A 17714-nucleotide genomic window follows, 5' to 3' on the forward strand; every position below is an offset into this window, starting at 1 on the left:
ACTGTGCTGAGTTCTCGAGCCTTCAAAGACAAAGAAATAGTTCAAGTAAAAAAAAAAGGAGGGGGCGGGGGAGACAAAGAAGCTGAGTAGACATTTTCCTAAAGAAGATATTCCCATGGCCAACGGGAACAGGCAGAGGTGCTCAATGTCCCTCATTGTCAGGGAAATGCAAGTCAAAGCCACAGTGAGGCGTCCCCACACCTGTCAGAATGGCTGTTGTCAAGAGACAAGAGGGGATGCTGAGGGACTGGAGCGAGGGGCACCCAGCACTGCAGGGGGGTGTACACGGAGGCGGCCCCTCCGGGAACGGCTTGGACGATTCTCAAATAATGTAACACAGAGTGACCACAGGGCCCGGCCGTCCACCCCTGGTGTCTCTCCGAAGGAAGTGAAGGCACCATCTCAAAGGGGGTCAGGGCAGCATCAGTCACAAAAGTCAAGACATGGGAACAACCCAGTGTCCATCGACGGACGAAGAAGAAAACGTGACGGGTATGACCGGCCGAACCAGAGAAGGAAGCCCTGCCATTTGTGACAACAGGGATGGCCCCTGCGAGCAGGAGGCTGCGTCTGAGCGACACAAGGGAGACAACGTGTGATCTCACTCACATCCGCACTTACAGGTGGGATCCAAACCACCTGGGCTCACGTCACAGGGACAGAGCAGGACGGAGCGGCAGCTGGAAAGGCGAAGGGGAGGGTGGGTAAGGAGGCCCAAAGGTATACACGCCCCGTTTCCCTGGGGATGCATGGACAGCACGGGGTTTATAGTTAGCGATACTGTACTTTGTGTATTTGAAAGTCGCTAAGAGAGCAGATCTCAAAACTTCTCATCACAACAACAAAAAATGTGTAACTGTATGGCGACAGATGTTAACTAGACTTATGATAATCATTCCTTAATATGTACATATATCAAATCATTACATTGCATACCTTAAAATAATACACTGTTAGAGGTTAATTCTATCACAATAAGACCAAGGGATTGGCAACAAAAACAACAGCAACACATTTTTGTGCCTCAAGGGATCAAATTTAGTAGCAAACCATAAGCCACACACAAGGAGTGAACAGGTACATGAGAGCCACAGAGAGGCAGAGCGGTACATCCTATATAACAAAGAGCTAAGATGCTAATTAGACTGGGCAGCGGACTGACCTTCCGGAACGACCTTCCAGACGACCTTCTGGAACGACCAGTGGGTGGGGGTTAGGGCCCCGGGGCTGCGAGGGCCGAGGCAGCCGGGGCTGCGAGGGCCTACTCTTGCATGAATTTCGTGCATCGGGCCTCTAGTACAATTACATGCATTAAAGTGCCTTTTGCTCATGATTGTTGCCATTTCAAAACATAATGTGGATACAGATTTAGGAGCTAAAATAGAGCAAGCTATGATTCAACAAACATATTCCAGGCTTGGCAACCTCAGAATTTATTGTTCATTAAAGCTGTATTTTAATTATCCTAGTTTTAATTAAGGTATTATGTCGAGTTGGCGAAATGCAATTATGGGCAACTGACTTAAGGTGTCTAATAGGCTAATATTTGAAAAGCAATGCATTATTATTGTCACAAGCTCTGCTCATGCAAAATGAAGTGGTTTTTATTTTCGAATGAAAAATTGGTACAGAGAATATTAAACCCTTGTCATTGAAGTTAAATGCTACACTGCCAACTGAAATGGAACCAAGTCATTCTAGGACCGCCTTCCCTCGGGGCAGCCAGCTGGCCCGGGGAGCGTTCTCCGGTGGGGTCTGCCTTTGCCCAGCGCGGTGGGCAGCGGGGCAGCAGCCTGCACATCCCGACTAACAGCACCGGAGAGAAGACGCTGGGACGACCTTCACCAGGCCCATCTGCACCGGCCGCTGCAGCCGCAGCCCGCAGCCCGCAGCCGGCTCTCACCGTGCTCACAAGGTAACCCTCCATCCAGCAACGTGACGCTGCCTCGACCCGAAAGCAAATGACTTGCCTCGGCCATCGTCACGCCTCCCCTGGCAGCGGCTTCTGACCCGTCAGCGTTCTGCACGCCGGGCACTGCGCATGGAACTCCCTCTCCAGCCTCCGCCGTGGACACTCATTGGCCCGGGAACGCGAGCGTGGACGACGGGACGCCTGAATGTCGTGAGGACGGCCACAGCGAGCACCACCAGGCTTCAGAAGCGAGCACTCGGGGAGCCCACGCGGTCTGCACAGGAGCGAGGGCGTCCTGGCCGAGGGCTCCAGCACACCCCCGCCCCCCACCCCCCCACGGCGCCAGGTCCCAGCACGCGCCTGGCAGCGCAGCCGTGCGGAGGGCGTGCGGGCACAGGAGCCAAGGGCTCCAGCAGGGACCAGCTGTTGGCCGCTCTCCGCCTTAGTTCGCAGCAGAAAGGCAAGGACAAGCGCACAACTCGTTAGGCTGCTGTGAGGATCAAATGAGTCATTACAGGGAAAACACTTCCCCCGGAGCCAGGCACTCAGCGTTATTAATAATTACTGTTATTAACGCCACCCTGAGACTGCCACGGGAATTATGCGGAATAAAAGAAGCCAGACACAAACCATTTCCCATTCCGCGACCCCACTTACAAGCGGTTCCAGAGCAGACAGGGCTGCCTCGGTGATGGGCTCCGGTGAGTGGGCGGGGGCGGGCGGGCGAGAGGCAGCCGCTGCGGGAGGGACCCTCCCTGGGGGGTGAGTACAGCCACTTGCTCAGTGGCCCACCCCGAGCGTGAAATGTGTGCATTGTGTGTGCTCGTTCTAACTCAGGGAAGTGATCCTTAAAATGCCACCTGCAGAGCGAGGCCGCCCGACCACTCGATGCAGGTACCACCCCTCCCTCTCCCTCTCAGTTCTCGCTCATCCGCCCACTCGCTCCCCTCAGAACGCCCGTCCTCCCCGGAAAGCATCTGCTCCCTAAGCTGTTTCCGGACCAGACCATGACTCATGACGGCAGCACCCCCAGAGCCTTGTTTCTGTCCCCCGCAGCCGGGACAGGGCCTGGCACAAAGGAAGTGCCAGGAAGCATCTCCTGAGCGTATGGGTAAGAGCGAGGGCGGGTGCACGGGTGAGAGCGAGGGCGGGTGCACGGGTGAGAGCGAGGGCGGGTGCACGGGTGAGAGCGAGGGCGGGTGCACGGGTAAGAGCGAGGGCGGGTGCACGGGTGAGAGCGAGGGGGGGGTGCAGAACTGGCCGGGGGCTCCCGCCCATGGGCATCGCTGAGTGGAGGTCGTACCACACGCCCAGGAGGGTAAGACTCTGCCCCCAGGCACAACTGGCGGAGGAAAGGTCTGGAACCCACATCTCTGCTCACAGCAAACGTGGCTCGGCCCACACGGACAGAACCCTTCCTAACAGTCACCGATGCCTATAACGCAATATGGAAGCTTAGAAGCACGTTACTTTGAAAGTCCTGCTAACTAAAAACATCGTTTAACCGGCTCTTCGTTCGAGCGTTAAGTGGCGGCTGCCAACCCCAGCGCCGACTTCCACTCACCCTCCCGCATTAGCCGGTGAGCGGCGATGAGCTCACGGGTGTTCCCGCCTGGGAGCGTGGGCAGCCGTGAGGCGGGCGGCTTCCTTGTCCCCGGGCGCTGCGGGCGGCCCTGACTTCAGCTCAGAGCTTCCCGCACGCTGTCCCCGGCGCCTGGACGTGAACACACTGACCGAGCCGCGGCCCCTGCGGGGAGGCTGAGCGCCTGCTTCCCGGTCCCGCCAGGCGCCGAGGACGCCATCCGCGCACCAGACCCGCAACGAGGCGCAGGAATGGCACTCGGACCAGGCGTGTGCCTCCTCACCCGCTAACGGCCGGTACACTACCTCCGGGGAGGGCCCGCGTGGCACCCGCTCCACGTTTCAGGTTTTGAGAAATAAAGGGAAACAACGGACACAGATCTCCCCGGGAGAACACGGAACAGTTTTAGCATCAAATTAGCCCCCATTTCTCAGGACACGGCGACCCTCTTCTCTGAAATGCAAGGACAGCAGCCCCTGTGTGGCTTCAGTCATCAGAACGCACACATGCATGTTTTCATCATCTCACATAAGCAAAACCTGCAATTACCTCTTCACAATTCTGAGGACCGCTTATTCTCGATTCTTTCTCAGTGCCGTTTGCCTTCCCAAGTCAGACTCCGGGCTGACGGCGGTGCCCTGGGTTTGTCGGGCTTTTCCTGCTGGTGAGGAAGCTCACGGACATTCCGTGACTGCGCCTCAGTCATCCGTCCGCTCGTCCACTCACCACGCAGCACTGCTCCTCCGCTCCAGAGCCCCGGGCCAGACAGCACAGAAAGCGGGGTTCAGGCGGTTACCACCCCGAGGAGGCTGGAGCTACGTGAGGAGACGGGCCTGCCCGTGCGACCGGGCCCACCAGGACCCTCACAGCTGAGGTCCGAGGCGCGGGCCGAGGGACAGAGCTGCCAGCGTTTGGTGTGTGAGCTCACAGGGCCAGGCACCCCCGGCCCGCCCGGTGGGAAGACGTGGCCTTTCTCCTCCGGTCCTCCCCCTCGTCCCTCCTCATCAGCCCCTGTGGCTTCTGCCGCCTCACCTCCCTGTGCCTGTCACCTAGCGTATTCCCGAGTTCCAGGAATTAGAGCCTGGAATTAGAAAGGGCGGCCATCAAAGGTGCCCTGCCCCCTGCTCCTGGGGCCCGGGAGCAGCCCAGTTATGAGCCAGGCCTCCCCTCCGGTTCGGTTCCGTGTCCTCTCAGTTCTCCGGGACATTGTCTTCCCACTGTCACCCTCTGCGACCCGCAGCCACGGCTCCTCTCGCTGGCCTGTGAGCTCACACTCAGCGTTAGAGGCTCTGACGGCCCCGACCACCCCCACACCCAGCTCCCGGAGACCAAGGAGCACGGCCTAGTCCTGGGACCCTCCCGCCCATCTGCCCCGCCTCTCACACCCACGTGTCCGAACAAGCTCCACACACCACCGCCACCCGCCCCCCCGACACATGCACGCACATGCATACACACACGCACACACACACTCAAACACACACACACACACATGCAAAACGTGCTCCATCAAGAGCGCCTCCCAGTGGTAACTCCTTCCTGTCACAGCTCAGGCGGAACTCCTAGAGTTCTCCGTGCTTCCTGCCTGCTCAGCCCCACCCCACCCAACAGACAGCCTCCTGCTGCCACTCAAAACAGACCCGTGTCCGACACTTCTCACCACGCCCCCACCTGCCCCAATGGCGGCAGTGGCCCCCAGCACTCTTCCGGCTCTGCCAGCCCCCCGCTTCCTCGCCTCCTCGCGCGTCTACCCAGGGCTTCAACCGCTGTTCCCACTGAGACGCCCCATGCCTCCTCCTCCATTCAATCAGGTCTCGCTCACATGGTTACCAGAGGCCTGCTGAGTCCATGTCTAACACAGCCCCCAGCCCGCACTCCTGCTCCATCTCCTGTTGACTTCCTCCTCGCCTCCCCACCAGCTGGCACGGAGACGGGCATCCTGAGCGGCTCCTCCAGCTGTGCGGAGGGGCCTGCGGGACCTTCGCTGTTTCTGCCAGGGCCTGGCACAGCGTGCCCGCGGCCAGTGCGTGCCGAGGGAACTCTGCGTCTGATTTGCATTGAACGCGTGGGGGAGGGTGGCGAACGGAGGCGCACCGGTGCCACGCGTACAAGTCTGCCACGCGCGGCCTGTATGCTGGGCCGCGGGTCCCCACCCACTCGAGTCTCCTGGGACGTGGTACGTCCCTGCTGCTGTTTCTCCGTACCATCTAAACGCCCTCGCCCAACCGCGTCCCCCTCACGAGCAAAGAGGCTGCCGTGAGCAGGTGCCGGGCCCGCACTCGGCGATCACCACACCTCTGGTGCCACCCACCGTGCCAGGCGCCGGAGCCCCTCCACAGAGAGAGCCCTTCTCCGCCCACCGCCGATCCACCAAGCCCGTCCTTCGCTGGGAGGCACCGCTGGCTTCTCTCTGCCAAAACTTCCTGTCGTCAGGGACCCCCAGACCCCGTACGAAAGGGTCCATGTGCCCCATGGGCATGCTCCGTGGAGACGTGGGCACGTGTGCGTGCCCGTGCCTCACGGAAACCCCTCCTAACCGACGGTATTCACATTGAAAGCTGGTGTCCCAGGAAAGGGGAAACGAAAGACCAAAGACCAAGAATAAAAACGAAGTGAGAAGCCGAGGCGCTGGCCAGGGAGGCAGAAGCACAGCTGACGCCGGCGGGGAGAGTCGGCAGGCCTGGTTGGAACCCGGCCCTACCTGTGCCAGCTCCGCGCCCCTGGGAGGTCTTCGCCATCTCTCACTCCAGCTCCGAGCTCCGAGCGGAGCCAATCAGCCCCGCCCCAGGGGCACCCCCGGGCTAGAGGATATGCTTACAGGAGGGACCGAGAAGTAACAGCCAATGAGCCTGCCCCAGAGGCACCACCGGGCTAGAGGATATGCTTACAGGAGGGACCGAGAAGTAACAGCCGCTGGTGAATTGGTCAGGGGCTGTGCCACTCATTCTTCAAGTCAGGCAACATCAGACTTACTGTTTCCCGTGAAATGAAAAAAAGGTCCTTTAACTGTGAGCCCAGAGCCGACTGTCGAAGGTCATGGGTGATGCTGAACAGCAGGGAAGGGGGGGGGGATGAGGCAACCACGCGCGGGCTGGTTCATGACACCCCGCACGGCAGGCGCGTCATAAACGGGGGGTGAGGATGCACTGAGATATGACGCTGAGGGCCTCGCAGACGTGTGCACACCCGTCACCAGCCTCGTGGCCTCTCCCGTTAAAGGGCACTGGCGTGTCCCCCGGACGGAGATGAGGCACCGCTCCGCCGGGGCAGGCCATGGACGGAGGCGGCACTGGCTAAGCCGCAGCAGCGTCTGGGCGCTACTAGCTCCCAGGAATTAACGGCCTTCGGCAGGCATTTGCAAGGGGAAGAAACGAGCTTATGGGATTGGGGGCTGTTATTTCATTCCGTGCCCTTTAGTCCTCCTTGGGTACACGCTGTCTCGTGGATCTACGGGACCACAGGCGAACACACAAGTGACCACACTCACCTGCTGCCGACGCAGAATTCTCCTTCCTCCACGGACGGTGCCCCTGCCCTCCCGGGGAAGCTTCGGTGTTGAGAGGAGCCTGTGTCCGCCCCCGCTCCCCCGGGCACCAGCTCTTCCCCAGCTCTCCCGCCTCGGCCCGCCGCGCTGCGCTCCACACGAGGACCCTCCGGAATATTGCACAGGAACCGGCCTGCGGCCTCCTTCACTCGTCTCTGTTTCCCCCCAACTGCAGAGCATTTGCGATCACTGGAACCCATACAGAGGTGGAGGGTACCCAAGCAGCTTTTCATAAAACAAAATGGAGGAGAGCCGTCATCCCATTCCTAAGGTAACTGGTCTTTTTACCAGAATTTTCAAACACGGCTTTTATGTAGACGAGCTTACGGCATTTCACGGTTATTCCGGGTGGTCATCTCTGAGCCCTTCCCATCTGGTGTATCCTGTTCACGTCGCATTGAGAACGCCCAGGTAGGAAACGTATGTCCCCGCTCTTTGTAATCACTCAGAGCTCAATGCAGACGGTGGGGCAGGCCAGAGCACCTTGAAATAATGCTTAACTAATCACAAAGCAACTATTCTGCAATAGGTGAGCGGACCACTAATTAGACGGAGGAAATAAAACTGCCACGGCAGGATGAAGGGATAAAGAGAAATACGCAGTAATTACTGCTTTATCGTCAGCGGAAGCAGCATCAAACACGGCTCATGAAGCAGAGGAGACGCCCACAGCTCTGAAAGGGACCCGCTCTCCTCCGCTGGTGCCGGGAGCCGGACACACGCAGGCCGACCCAACATCGCCAAGAGTCGCTCGCAAAGGGGGCCGTGGCCGTAAGGGGCGGGGAAGGGCGGCGGCAAACTGAAGAATCACGGTACCTGCTTTCATTTTTAAAAATATATATTATAATTGATGTCAGAGAGGAAGAGAGAGGGAGAGAGAGAAACATCAGTGATGAGAGAGTCACGGATTGGCTGCCTCCTGCACACCCCACACTGGGGACCGAGCCCACAACCTGGGCATGTGCCCTGACCAGGAATCCAACCATGACCTCCTGGTTCACAGGTCAACGCTCAACCACCGAGCGCCGCCGGCCGGGCGGTACCTGTGGTAAACGCAATGTGTGAAGGCGCCAGCAGGCAGTGGCTGCACCGTAAAGGGGATCGCTTGGGAGGACTTACATTCTGTCGCTGGGAACGATCTTGTGTCCTTCTCGGAACCAGGTCACCTGGGGCCTGGGGTAGCTGCGGAGGGGCAGCAGGTCCAGGACGGCCGCCTGTCCCTCGGGCACCGTCTTCCTCTGCTCTCCAGCCAGGAAGTTCCCCAGATCTGCAGAGACAAGTCAGGCCTCTTAGGTTCTAGAAAGCTCTTTCTGAGGGGGAGGGGCCCAGATGGAAATAACTGCATTTCACAGCATCCCCGATGAGGCGATGAGGAGCAGAGAGGAGAGACTGAGCCCGGTGCTGATGGTGCCGGCTGGCGGGGAGAGGCCCCGGGCAAGGTGCCCACGGCAAGGTGCCCACTGCGCGCCATCAGCAGCCTCGCCCGCACTCTGTGCTGCTGCAGCAGGACGGTCTCTAACACTTTCCCCCGGGACCAGCTGCGGAAAGCTTCCTAGAGCCACACGAGCCGGGGGCCCACATTAACGTAGCGCTCTCAGACGCTCCCGCTCCCACATCCCGCACGCTGGTTTCCCACGCCCGCCAGGCTGGCGCCCCTCTCAGTCTCTCCTCCCCTTCGTTCCTGGGGCGACTGCTCCCTCACAGATCTCCTGGGGTGAGCCGTTTGCAAGCCCTGGCTCATCCTCAGAGGGCTCTCCCACCCCCTGTGCTGACTTAGTTTGGGCAGGTGGGTGTTGTTCCAGTCTTTGTGCTCCTTGGTACCAATTTAGAAAATGAGGTCCCGGGAAAACCAGCCATTAGCATGTGGGTGTAAGTGCCAATGTTTAACTTCGTAACATCGGAAGTCTTTGGAATGATTAGGCACACATATATGTGTATATGCATAGATATGACATATATACTACATTTGTCTGAACATATAGGAATTTGGAACAGAATATCTCTATTATCAATGGCTTTTTCATTCAAGAGAAATTACTTCCTATATTATAAGCAGCATTTAATAGTCTACAGAAACGACACACAGATTAGGAAAGCAGTTGTGGTTATTTTAAAGTAAAATTTGTTTTCCAAGAGCAGGAGAAAACAGAGGTAAGAGAAAACGTATGAGATAAATAATTAAGCAAGGAAAAGTCTAAAATTTAATTTTACAAAATAGAATTTACTAGATTATCATAAACTCCAAGCTGTTAACTTATTCAAATGTCTGGGGTATGACTTTATTTATTACTAGAGGCCCGGTGCACAAAATTCGTGTACGGGTGACGGGGTCGGGGGGTGTTCTCAGCCCAGCCTGTACCCTCTCCAATCTGGGACATCCCTCTCACAATCCAGGACCGCTGGCTTCTAACCACTCGCCTGCCTGCCTGCCTGCCTGATCGCCCCCTAACAGCTCCCCTGCCGGCCTGATCGCCCCCCAACTGCTCTCCCCTGCCACCCTGATCGCCCCCTAACAGCTCCCCAGCTGGCCTGATCGCCCCCAACTGCCCTCCCCTGCTGGGCTGATCGCCCCCTAACTGCTCTCCCCTGCCACCCTGATCGCCCCCTAACTGCTTGCTCCCCTGTGCCAGCCTGATCTCACCCCTAACTGCTTCCTCCCCTGCCAGCTTGATTGCCCCTAACCACCTCTGCCTTGGCTCCCGCCACCATGGCTTTGTCCAGAAGGAAGTCAGATGTTCGGAAGATGTCCGGTCCACCCCGTCTAATTAGCATATTACCCTTTTATTAGTACTGATATTAGTATAAATGTTTTTAATTTTCCCATTGAAAAAAGTTCTAAACAGTTAGTTCTGCAGACAGCTTTCGCCGAGTGACTTCCCCACCAGTCGGAAAAGTTGCTGCCTTCCTGGGCACGGGAGACATAAGGGAACACGTGTGAGAGCTGCACTCAGTCCCTAGCCATCAGGGAACAGGAGAGCAACTGGGAACTGCTTTACTTCGTGCAGGACACTGACCACTGCGGGCCCTGACTGTGGGCAGAATAACAAAGGAGGGAAGGCGGCCATCGCTGCTCAGCACGGTCCCGCCAGGAGCCGTGGGTTCTCCGGCCTCTGTCAGGACGCATCAGGGTGGAATTTAACATTTCATCACGCCCTTTGCTTTCTTTGAAAGGAAGAGACATTCTGGTAGCAAATTTTCAATATAATGAAGCAGACAGGCCACCGTAGATGGACGGGACCTGTCACAGGTAATGGGCCAGAAAAGTACTAAATGCTGTAAATGGGCCAACCCCCTCCCCTGGTTGAATCCAGGCTCCCCTGGAATTCAAGCCCCCTACTTTCAAAAGTTTCCTTCTGCACAATGGGCCCGCCCAACAGGACTAACTAACCCAACAGGATTAACGAGCCCACTATTACATTAACCTCCTGGGACGTGATGAGCCACGGGCTCTGGTCGTGCAGCTCAAGGGTCTCTGAACACACCATCATTGCAAAGAGCGGATTCTAACTTGATGAAATGTTACTGAATTGGGTTTTTTATTTTTAAAACACTGAATCTGAATATAATGAAAGCTAAGAGCAGCTAACTAATTCATAAAACAGAAGGCAGCTTGTTCTGTTTTTTATTTTTCACCCTCCACTGTGCTTACTGGGCCCTCGATCGGCTGAATTGAAAAAGTGCCCTTCACCTCATCAGCCCCATCATCTTCATCGCACCAGCTACCCCCACAATTTCCCTCTCTCCACCAGTTTCAGCAGGGACTCTATTCCCAGCGGGACCCGAGACAGAAGCCCAGCCCCGAGGTGGCTGGAGGTGACTGACGGGCACCCCACCCCGTCACTGAACCCCGGCGATCCCGGTGGACACGTACATGCGACGTGGACTTCCGATCTTCTCTGCAGGAGCGCGCCCAGCCGGTTCCGCACCACGCAGCGGTAGAAGCCGGCGTCCAGCCGCTGCAGCGCCGGGATGACGTACCTGCCAAACACGGGACACAGGCATTAGCGGCGCCGCCCCACAGAGCCCCCTCGCGCCTGGCGCTCCATAGGACCATGTCTGATAAAGAGCATCCATGACGCCGCAATTAGTTTGAGGGCTCACTCACTCGATCTCCGTCTCCCCCACCGGCTGTAAACGTCCCGGACACAGGTTTCGATCTGCCGTGTCCATCGCTGCGCCTGTGGTGCCGCCACAGTGCCGTGCACGCAGGAGACGTCACCCCCGCGGCTGGAGGAGCGCAAGGCGAAGAGCTAACAAGGTTGTGTTCAGCTAGTCAGCCAGGCCCAGGAAGCGGTGCCGCCCCGCGAGCGTCGCTGCCGCTCAGTGCCTGCACCCCGCCCACACGGGCCACACGCTTTCCTTTCCTCCTCCTCCTCCGGGGCCCAACGTTCATTTTAAAACCTCTCTGGAGGGCTGAGAGGGCATTTCATTTGTATTTCCATTCCTGTGACTGGAAGTAATCACCCTGCAAATCAGCGCCTTTCAAAAAACGTCAGTAAAGTTTACAGGAAAAAGTGGAGAGAAGACACAGTGTCCGTAAAAGCCTGCCTAAGGTTTACTGTCAGTTTTATAACTGAGGGTGTTTTGAAACCCGCAAGCAAATGGGATAAAGAGCCCAGAACCACTTGGGTGAGCTGGACCGCTCCGAGGCCCCACGTTCACGCGGCATGAGTGCTTTCGTGGGCGTCTAGGCCGCGCTCGCAGCAAATCGAGACTAGGGGGTACGGTCTGGGGCTCGGCACTTTACACACGTGGGCGCCGTCTGCCACAGGAGGAAGAGGGCTGACGCCCAGGACTGCTGCCTGTTTTCCGAAAAAGAGAAGAGGTGGGCGCCCTGCGCTGAGAAGATGTTCTGGTCCCGGGCATCTCCCGGGCATCTCCGGTCTAAGAATAGCACCTCTTGCCCGGCCGGCGGGGCTCCGTGGTTGAGCGTCAACCTACAAACCAGGAGGTCACAGTTCGATTCCCGGTCAGGGCACAGGCCCGGGTTGCAGGCTCGATCCCTAATGTGGGGCGTGCAGGAGGCTGCTGATCCATGATTCTCTCTCATCACTGATGTTTCTCTCTCTCCCTCTCCCTTCCTCTCGGAAATCAATAAAAATGTTTTTGAAAGAAGAAGACGGCCTCTTACACCCATGGTCAGAGCACTTAACGCAGGTAGGAGGCGCCCCGTGTGGGATGTTTTATGTGCTCAGTTCCTAAGTGCGCCTGGAAATCACTCACATTCACCTCATTGCCCACCTTTTTACTCAAGTGTGTCCAATTAGTCAACCCCAAAAAGGAACTGATAGGCATAATTTTTAAGCAAAAAAAAAAAACCATTTGGACCATACAGCTAATTCAGTATTAAACAAATATTAATCAAAGTATGTTTTCCCTCTGATAACCATCTAGAGATCCTATGGCGAGATTAATAAAATCTTTTATGAGGAAAATATTGCTGAGTTTTAATATTCAAAATGTCATTCTTTTCTGAGGAATGGTTTACCTCAAATAAAAAATTAATTAATGCATATAAATCAGAATAATACTGAACAGAACACAAGGAGTCGGTGCCATTTTATTTAAATTACAAATAAAACGAGAAGGACGAGGGGTTTTTATTATGTACTGTGACTCTAAGGAGGAGGAGTTTTGAGACGGCATTAAAACAAAGTCAACGGAAGTTTTTGGAAACGAAACAACACAGTCATTAGAGCAGGTATTTGAAAAGCTGTAAGAACAGCGTCGTCACTGCAGCATAGCCAGATTTATAACATTGGTGCTCATGCTAGTTTCCCTTCTGGAGGAATCTTAACTAGCTGTTACATTCTGGTGAATTTCTGTTGCGCGCCTACGTTCTAGGGCACAAACTCAGCTCTGCTTCCCAACAGCGGAGAGAGACAGACAACACTGACTGTCAGACATGCTGTTCGGTACCAGATCTTTAGTTGAACGCCTCACTTGGGGAAAACATATACAAAGAAGTTGCAAAGTACTCCCACCTGTTACAGGAATTTCCCACACAAATTATGTTCGCCCAACAGATGGGAATACTCAACGCAAGCCCGTTGTTTATGAGCACACATTTTTAAGCAGAGAAAAGTTTCCTTGCTCTTTACAAGCAACTACGATGAAATCTTAGCACCAGATGCCACTAAAACACAGAAAATGCTGCTCCGGTTTCAAGTAAACTCAGCAGGGAATGTCTGTGTTCACTCATCACAGCGAAATTCTACTGGGCTGCCCAGCCGGTGTGGTTCAGCGGTTGAGTCTCGACCTATGAACCAGGAGGTCGAGGTTCAATTCCCGGTCAGGGCACATGCCCGGGGTGCGGTCTCAATCCCCAGTAGGGGGCGTGCAGGAGGCAGCCGATCAATGATTCTCTCTCATCACTGATGTTTCTATCTCTCTCTCCCTGTCCCTTCCTCCCTGAAATCAATAATATATATATATTTAAATCCTACTAGGCTAACAGAACAGTGTCCAGGCCACTTCATCATCAGGAAGAGTAAATTAAAGAAAATCCAACAAAATCACAACAAAACCAAGGGTTGAGGGCTCACTGCCGCTAAGTAGAACACAGTCCTGAACTGCCGCTCCGAACGGGCCACAGCACAGCCCGTGTCTCGGGGACGCGGCAGGCGCACTGCAGCCCAGGACCGTGCTCCGAGCGGCCCTCCTCGGGGGGCAGCGGGCACTGCTGGTCTCCGAGCATCTGCCCACTCTCCCGCATTTGGAGAAAGCTCCCCTCTGAGGCTTGGGGGAGGCCGACCCAGCGCCGGCCGCTGGCACTGTGGGCTCTGAGACCCGGGCCAGGCGAGTGGTGCGCGTGTCCCGTGCCCACCGGGGCACCGTCCCCAGCAGCGGCATCCGGCCCGTGTCACCAGCAGCAGGGCCCTTGCTCGAAGAACACAGGTAGCTGCCCCTCCACCTGCTGCAGGAAGCCCTTGTGGAAACGCAGGCGATGCTGGGAGGGGGACCCCGGTGGCCGGCGCTCAGCAGCAGGTGCAAGGGGCCCTGAGGCTCAAAGAGCAGGCTCCCTGGGACCCCCCTGTCTCCATTCCAAAAGCCCGTTTGGCTCCGCCTTTCATTTGAGCCACGGCTTGGCCACCAGCTCCCCGCAGCCGGGACGGCCTGCGTGCAGGTGCGCTGGCAGCACCCTGCATGCCCCAGGCCTCGTGCCGCGTGCTGCCCGCCCCGGGGTTCTCTGCGCCGGGATGTCCACGTGGGCACTCAGGCCTGAGGGCCGGGAGGTGACTGTGTTCTCCCGCTCAGGCTGGGAGGCTCTGAGAGGCACTCCTGTGGCTCCCTCAGTCCCAGGGGCACCCGGGGAGCCCCTGTAAGGACCTTGACACTGAGCGTGCCTTGGCTCTGGCTGGGCTGCACTGGGTCTCCCTCCTCCCGGCGCATGCTCAGCCCAGCTCTCGCTGCCTGAGCGTCCCAGACACGTCCCGCCAGCCCGCCTCGCACTGTTCCCAGAGAGCCCAGTGACCCAGACAGCGAACTGTCCGACGTGCAGCAAACTGTTCTAGTTCAGCTCCTGCCTGTGACTAGTGGTCCCTGGAGGCTACGTTGGAAAACTGGAGATGGCTGTGATCTGGTCTTGGTGATTTTTCTAGTGCCTTTTATACGTTGGTATATTTAGAGATCATTTCACCTTTGTTTTCTTATAGTTTAATTTTTAAATTTAACTCTTAAATGAATCTGAGATGGACTTGGTGTCTGGTATAAAAAGAGGACCCGTGTTCAATATTGTTTCCCGATAACTGATTTCTTTGCCGCTGGTCCCAATGCTCATGTGAGGGTGTGGGTTTTTATGGACACAGTGGTCTAGTTCAAACGCCCTTCTGGAATGTTTCTGTGTGTTTGTGTGCCACTAACATGTCATTTAATTACGGTGGCTCCTGGGAGGGAACACCCCTCCCTGTATTCACCTGGTGTTTTGAAGATTCGTTGGGCTTTTTTTCTGCTTATATTTCTACATGCGCTCTGGATCCGCTCAGGAATCACAGGACCCTCAGGAAACCCCGTTGGGACTTTTCTTGAAATTAGGCTAAACTTTGACAACAATCAAAGGAATTTAAATTTCTACAAGGTTTAATTTCCCAACTAGGGTGACGTCCACTACTCTTCTTCATTATCTTCTACTCATCTTTGTATATAAAACCCCAATATGCAAATAGGCCGAACTGCGGAACAAGCGAACGACCAGTCGCTATGACGTGTGCTGACCACCATGGGGCGCGCGGAACAAGGCAGGCGTCAGCAGCAGGTGGCAGAGTGCGGAACATGGCGGGCATCGGCTGCGGCGGAATTGGTGGAGCAGGTGAGCAGGGGTGCCAGACCAAGGCGGGGCGCCGGTCACTGTCATCGGGGCGAGCCTCTGGTGGTTACTGAAAATTCTTTGCTCCTGTGCACCGCAGTCCTGCTTGCACCTGCTGACGGCGCCGGCCCTGTTCGCACCCACTGCAGGCGCCAGCCGCAATCGCTCCGCGCTGTCAGCGGGTCAGCGCGTGGGAGCAGCGGCAGCGGCAGGAGCAGAGCTGCCAGCAGACAGGGGACCGGGGGCTGGGGCGGGAGGGGCGGGGCGGGGGCGCGAAGGATGGACCGAGACCTGACCCTGTGCCTACTGCAGCCTCGCGGCCCGTAGTTCCTTTCAAGGTGCACAAATTCGTGCACTGGGCCCCTCGTTCAGGCATTGAATGATTTTTATTGATTTATGAAATTTTTTATCTTTGGCTAAGACTTAAGAAAAAGTATCTTTCCCCTTAACAATTCCTATTATTTTACTGGAATGAAAAATAAAGAGTGAACATCCATAAAATTTCTATCGTTAGACTGCCCTGGAGGCTGAGCACAGAGACAGGCCCAGGAGGAAGCGGGGAGAGCCTTCAGCAGTTCAGAGCATCCAATCACCCCCCTCTGTAACAGTGAGCACTTGCCCAGCTCCAAGGAAGTCTTGGCTTGGAGATATATACTTTGAATACAATTGCAAAATAATGTTTTAGCCCAAAATAGAAAATAATTTAGAATAAATGTTTTTTGGGGGAGGGCGGCGGGGGGCAGGTAGAAACCGGTTTTCTCATTAAACGGCTATCGCTTTGCAGTGTAGTCACCTGTGCTCACATGTGGAAATGAGCAGGCCCAGCAATGATACAGCGGCTGGAACTCGTCAGAACTCACCGTGCAGCTGAACCGTAATGCAAGCAGCCAAGAAAATGCTATCTTTTGTCAAAGCTGCACACGCGGATTTACATTATTTTCTCTTTTACAGGGTTAGCATTTTCATCACTGACACCGAGTGTGGGGGTGGGGTCGGCATCCATGTCAGGCAGGAACAGTCACCATTTTCGGAAGGCGCCGTGTGTGTGTTTTCAATTCGGGCCGCGGAGCTGCCGTGGAGGTGGGCGCCTGGCCGCTGACGGTGCTGAGCGGGGTAAGGCGATGAAAGAGTAATTTGAAAAACCAGCCTGAGGTTTTTAGACAGGTTTTATGTCTTGAAAAAAATGATGACAAACACGATGGATCCTTGATAACCCATCTCAGTCCTGGAGCCCTCATGAATAGAGTGCAATTCATCACGTCGGCCCAAATCATCGCTTCAGAAACCCGTCTCTGGCAGCGGGCTCCCAGGGAGGCGGCGCGGTCTGTTCGTCCCCTCGGCCTGGCTCCACGTGGAACAGAATGCGGTCTCCCGTGGACTCCCCAGTGCGTCCCCTCAGCCTGGCTCCACATGGAACAGAACGCGGTCTCCCGTGGACTCCCCAGTGCATCCCCTCGGCCTGGCTCCACGCAGAACGCGGTCTCCCGTGGACTCCCCTCGGCCTGGCTCCACGCAGGACACGGGTCTCCCATGGACTCCCAGTGCGTCCCCTCGGCCTGGCTCCACGCAGAACACGGTCTCCCATGGACTCCCCAGTGCGTCCCCTCGGCCTGGCTCCACGCAGAACATGGTCTCCCGTGGACTCCCCAGTGCGTCCCCTCGGCCTGGCTCCACGCAGAATGCGGGTGTCCCGTGGACTCCCCAGTGCGTCCCCTCGGCCTGGCTCCACGCAGAACGCGGTCTCCCGTGGACTCCCCAGTGCGTACCCTCGGCCTGGCTCCACGCAGAATGCGGGTGTCCCGTGGACTCCCCAGTGCGTCCCCTCGGCCTGGCTCCACGCAGAATGCGGGTGTCCCGTGGACTCCCCAGTGCGTCCCCTCGGCCTGGCTCCACGCAGAATGCGGGTGTCCCGTGGACTCCCCAGTGCGTCCCCTCGGCCTGGCTCCACGCAGAATGCGGGTCTCCGTGGACTCCCCAGTGCGTCCCCTCGGCCTGGCTCCACGCAGAATGCGGGTGTCCCGTGGACTCCCCAGTGCGTCCCCTCGGCCTGGCTCCACGCAGAATGCGGGTGTCCCGTGGACTCCCCAGTGTGTCCCCTCGGCCTGGCTCCACGCAGAATGCGGGTGTCCCGTGGACTCCCCAGAGCCTCGATTAGCAGGCGCAGCCGCCGGGGCAGAGTTCCCTCCTCCAGCACCTCCAAGTTCACGCCAAAACTGCTCTCCGTGTTCAGATGGCTGCACAGATAAAACGATGGCCCCGTGCAGCGTTGGGCGCTTTGGAGTAAGAATGTTCCACCGCTGTTTTAAAATGTCTCCAGTGGACTCTAAATAGTGGAGTGGTTTTGATAGCCACATTACCCATTTTTCAAAAC

The 17714-nt window shown here is 56.6% G+C and overlaps 1 protein-coding gene across 1 annotated transcript in view; it reads right to left on the minus strand.

The window, feature by feature from the left end:
- The window catches only part of SDK1 (sidekick cell adhesion molecule 1), a 591771-nt gene that overhangs the window by 307704 nt on the left and 266353 nt on the right, over positions 1-17714 (minus strand). Inside the window, exons 3-4 of the mRNA XM_079771197.1 lie at positions 10910-11016; positions 8158-8305 (exon numbers count right to left, since the gene is read on the minus strand). Coding sequence (XP_079627323.1) covers positions 8158-8305; positions 10910-11016 — 255 coding nt within the window. The remainder of the gene's footprint in view (positions 1-8157; positions 8306-10909; positions 11017-17714) is intronic.

The sequence above is a fragment of the Cnephaeus nilssonii genome (genome assembly GCF_951640355.1).
Source record: "Cnephaeus nilssonii genome assembly, chromosome: 5".
NCBI classification, from domain to species: Eukaryota; Metazoa; Chordata; class Mammalia; order Chiroptera; family Vespertilionidae; genus Cnephaeus; species Cnephaeus nilssonii.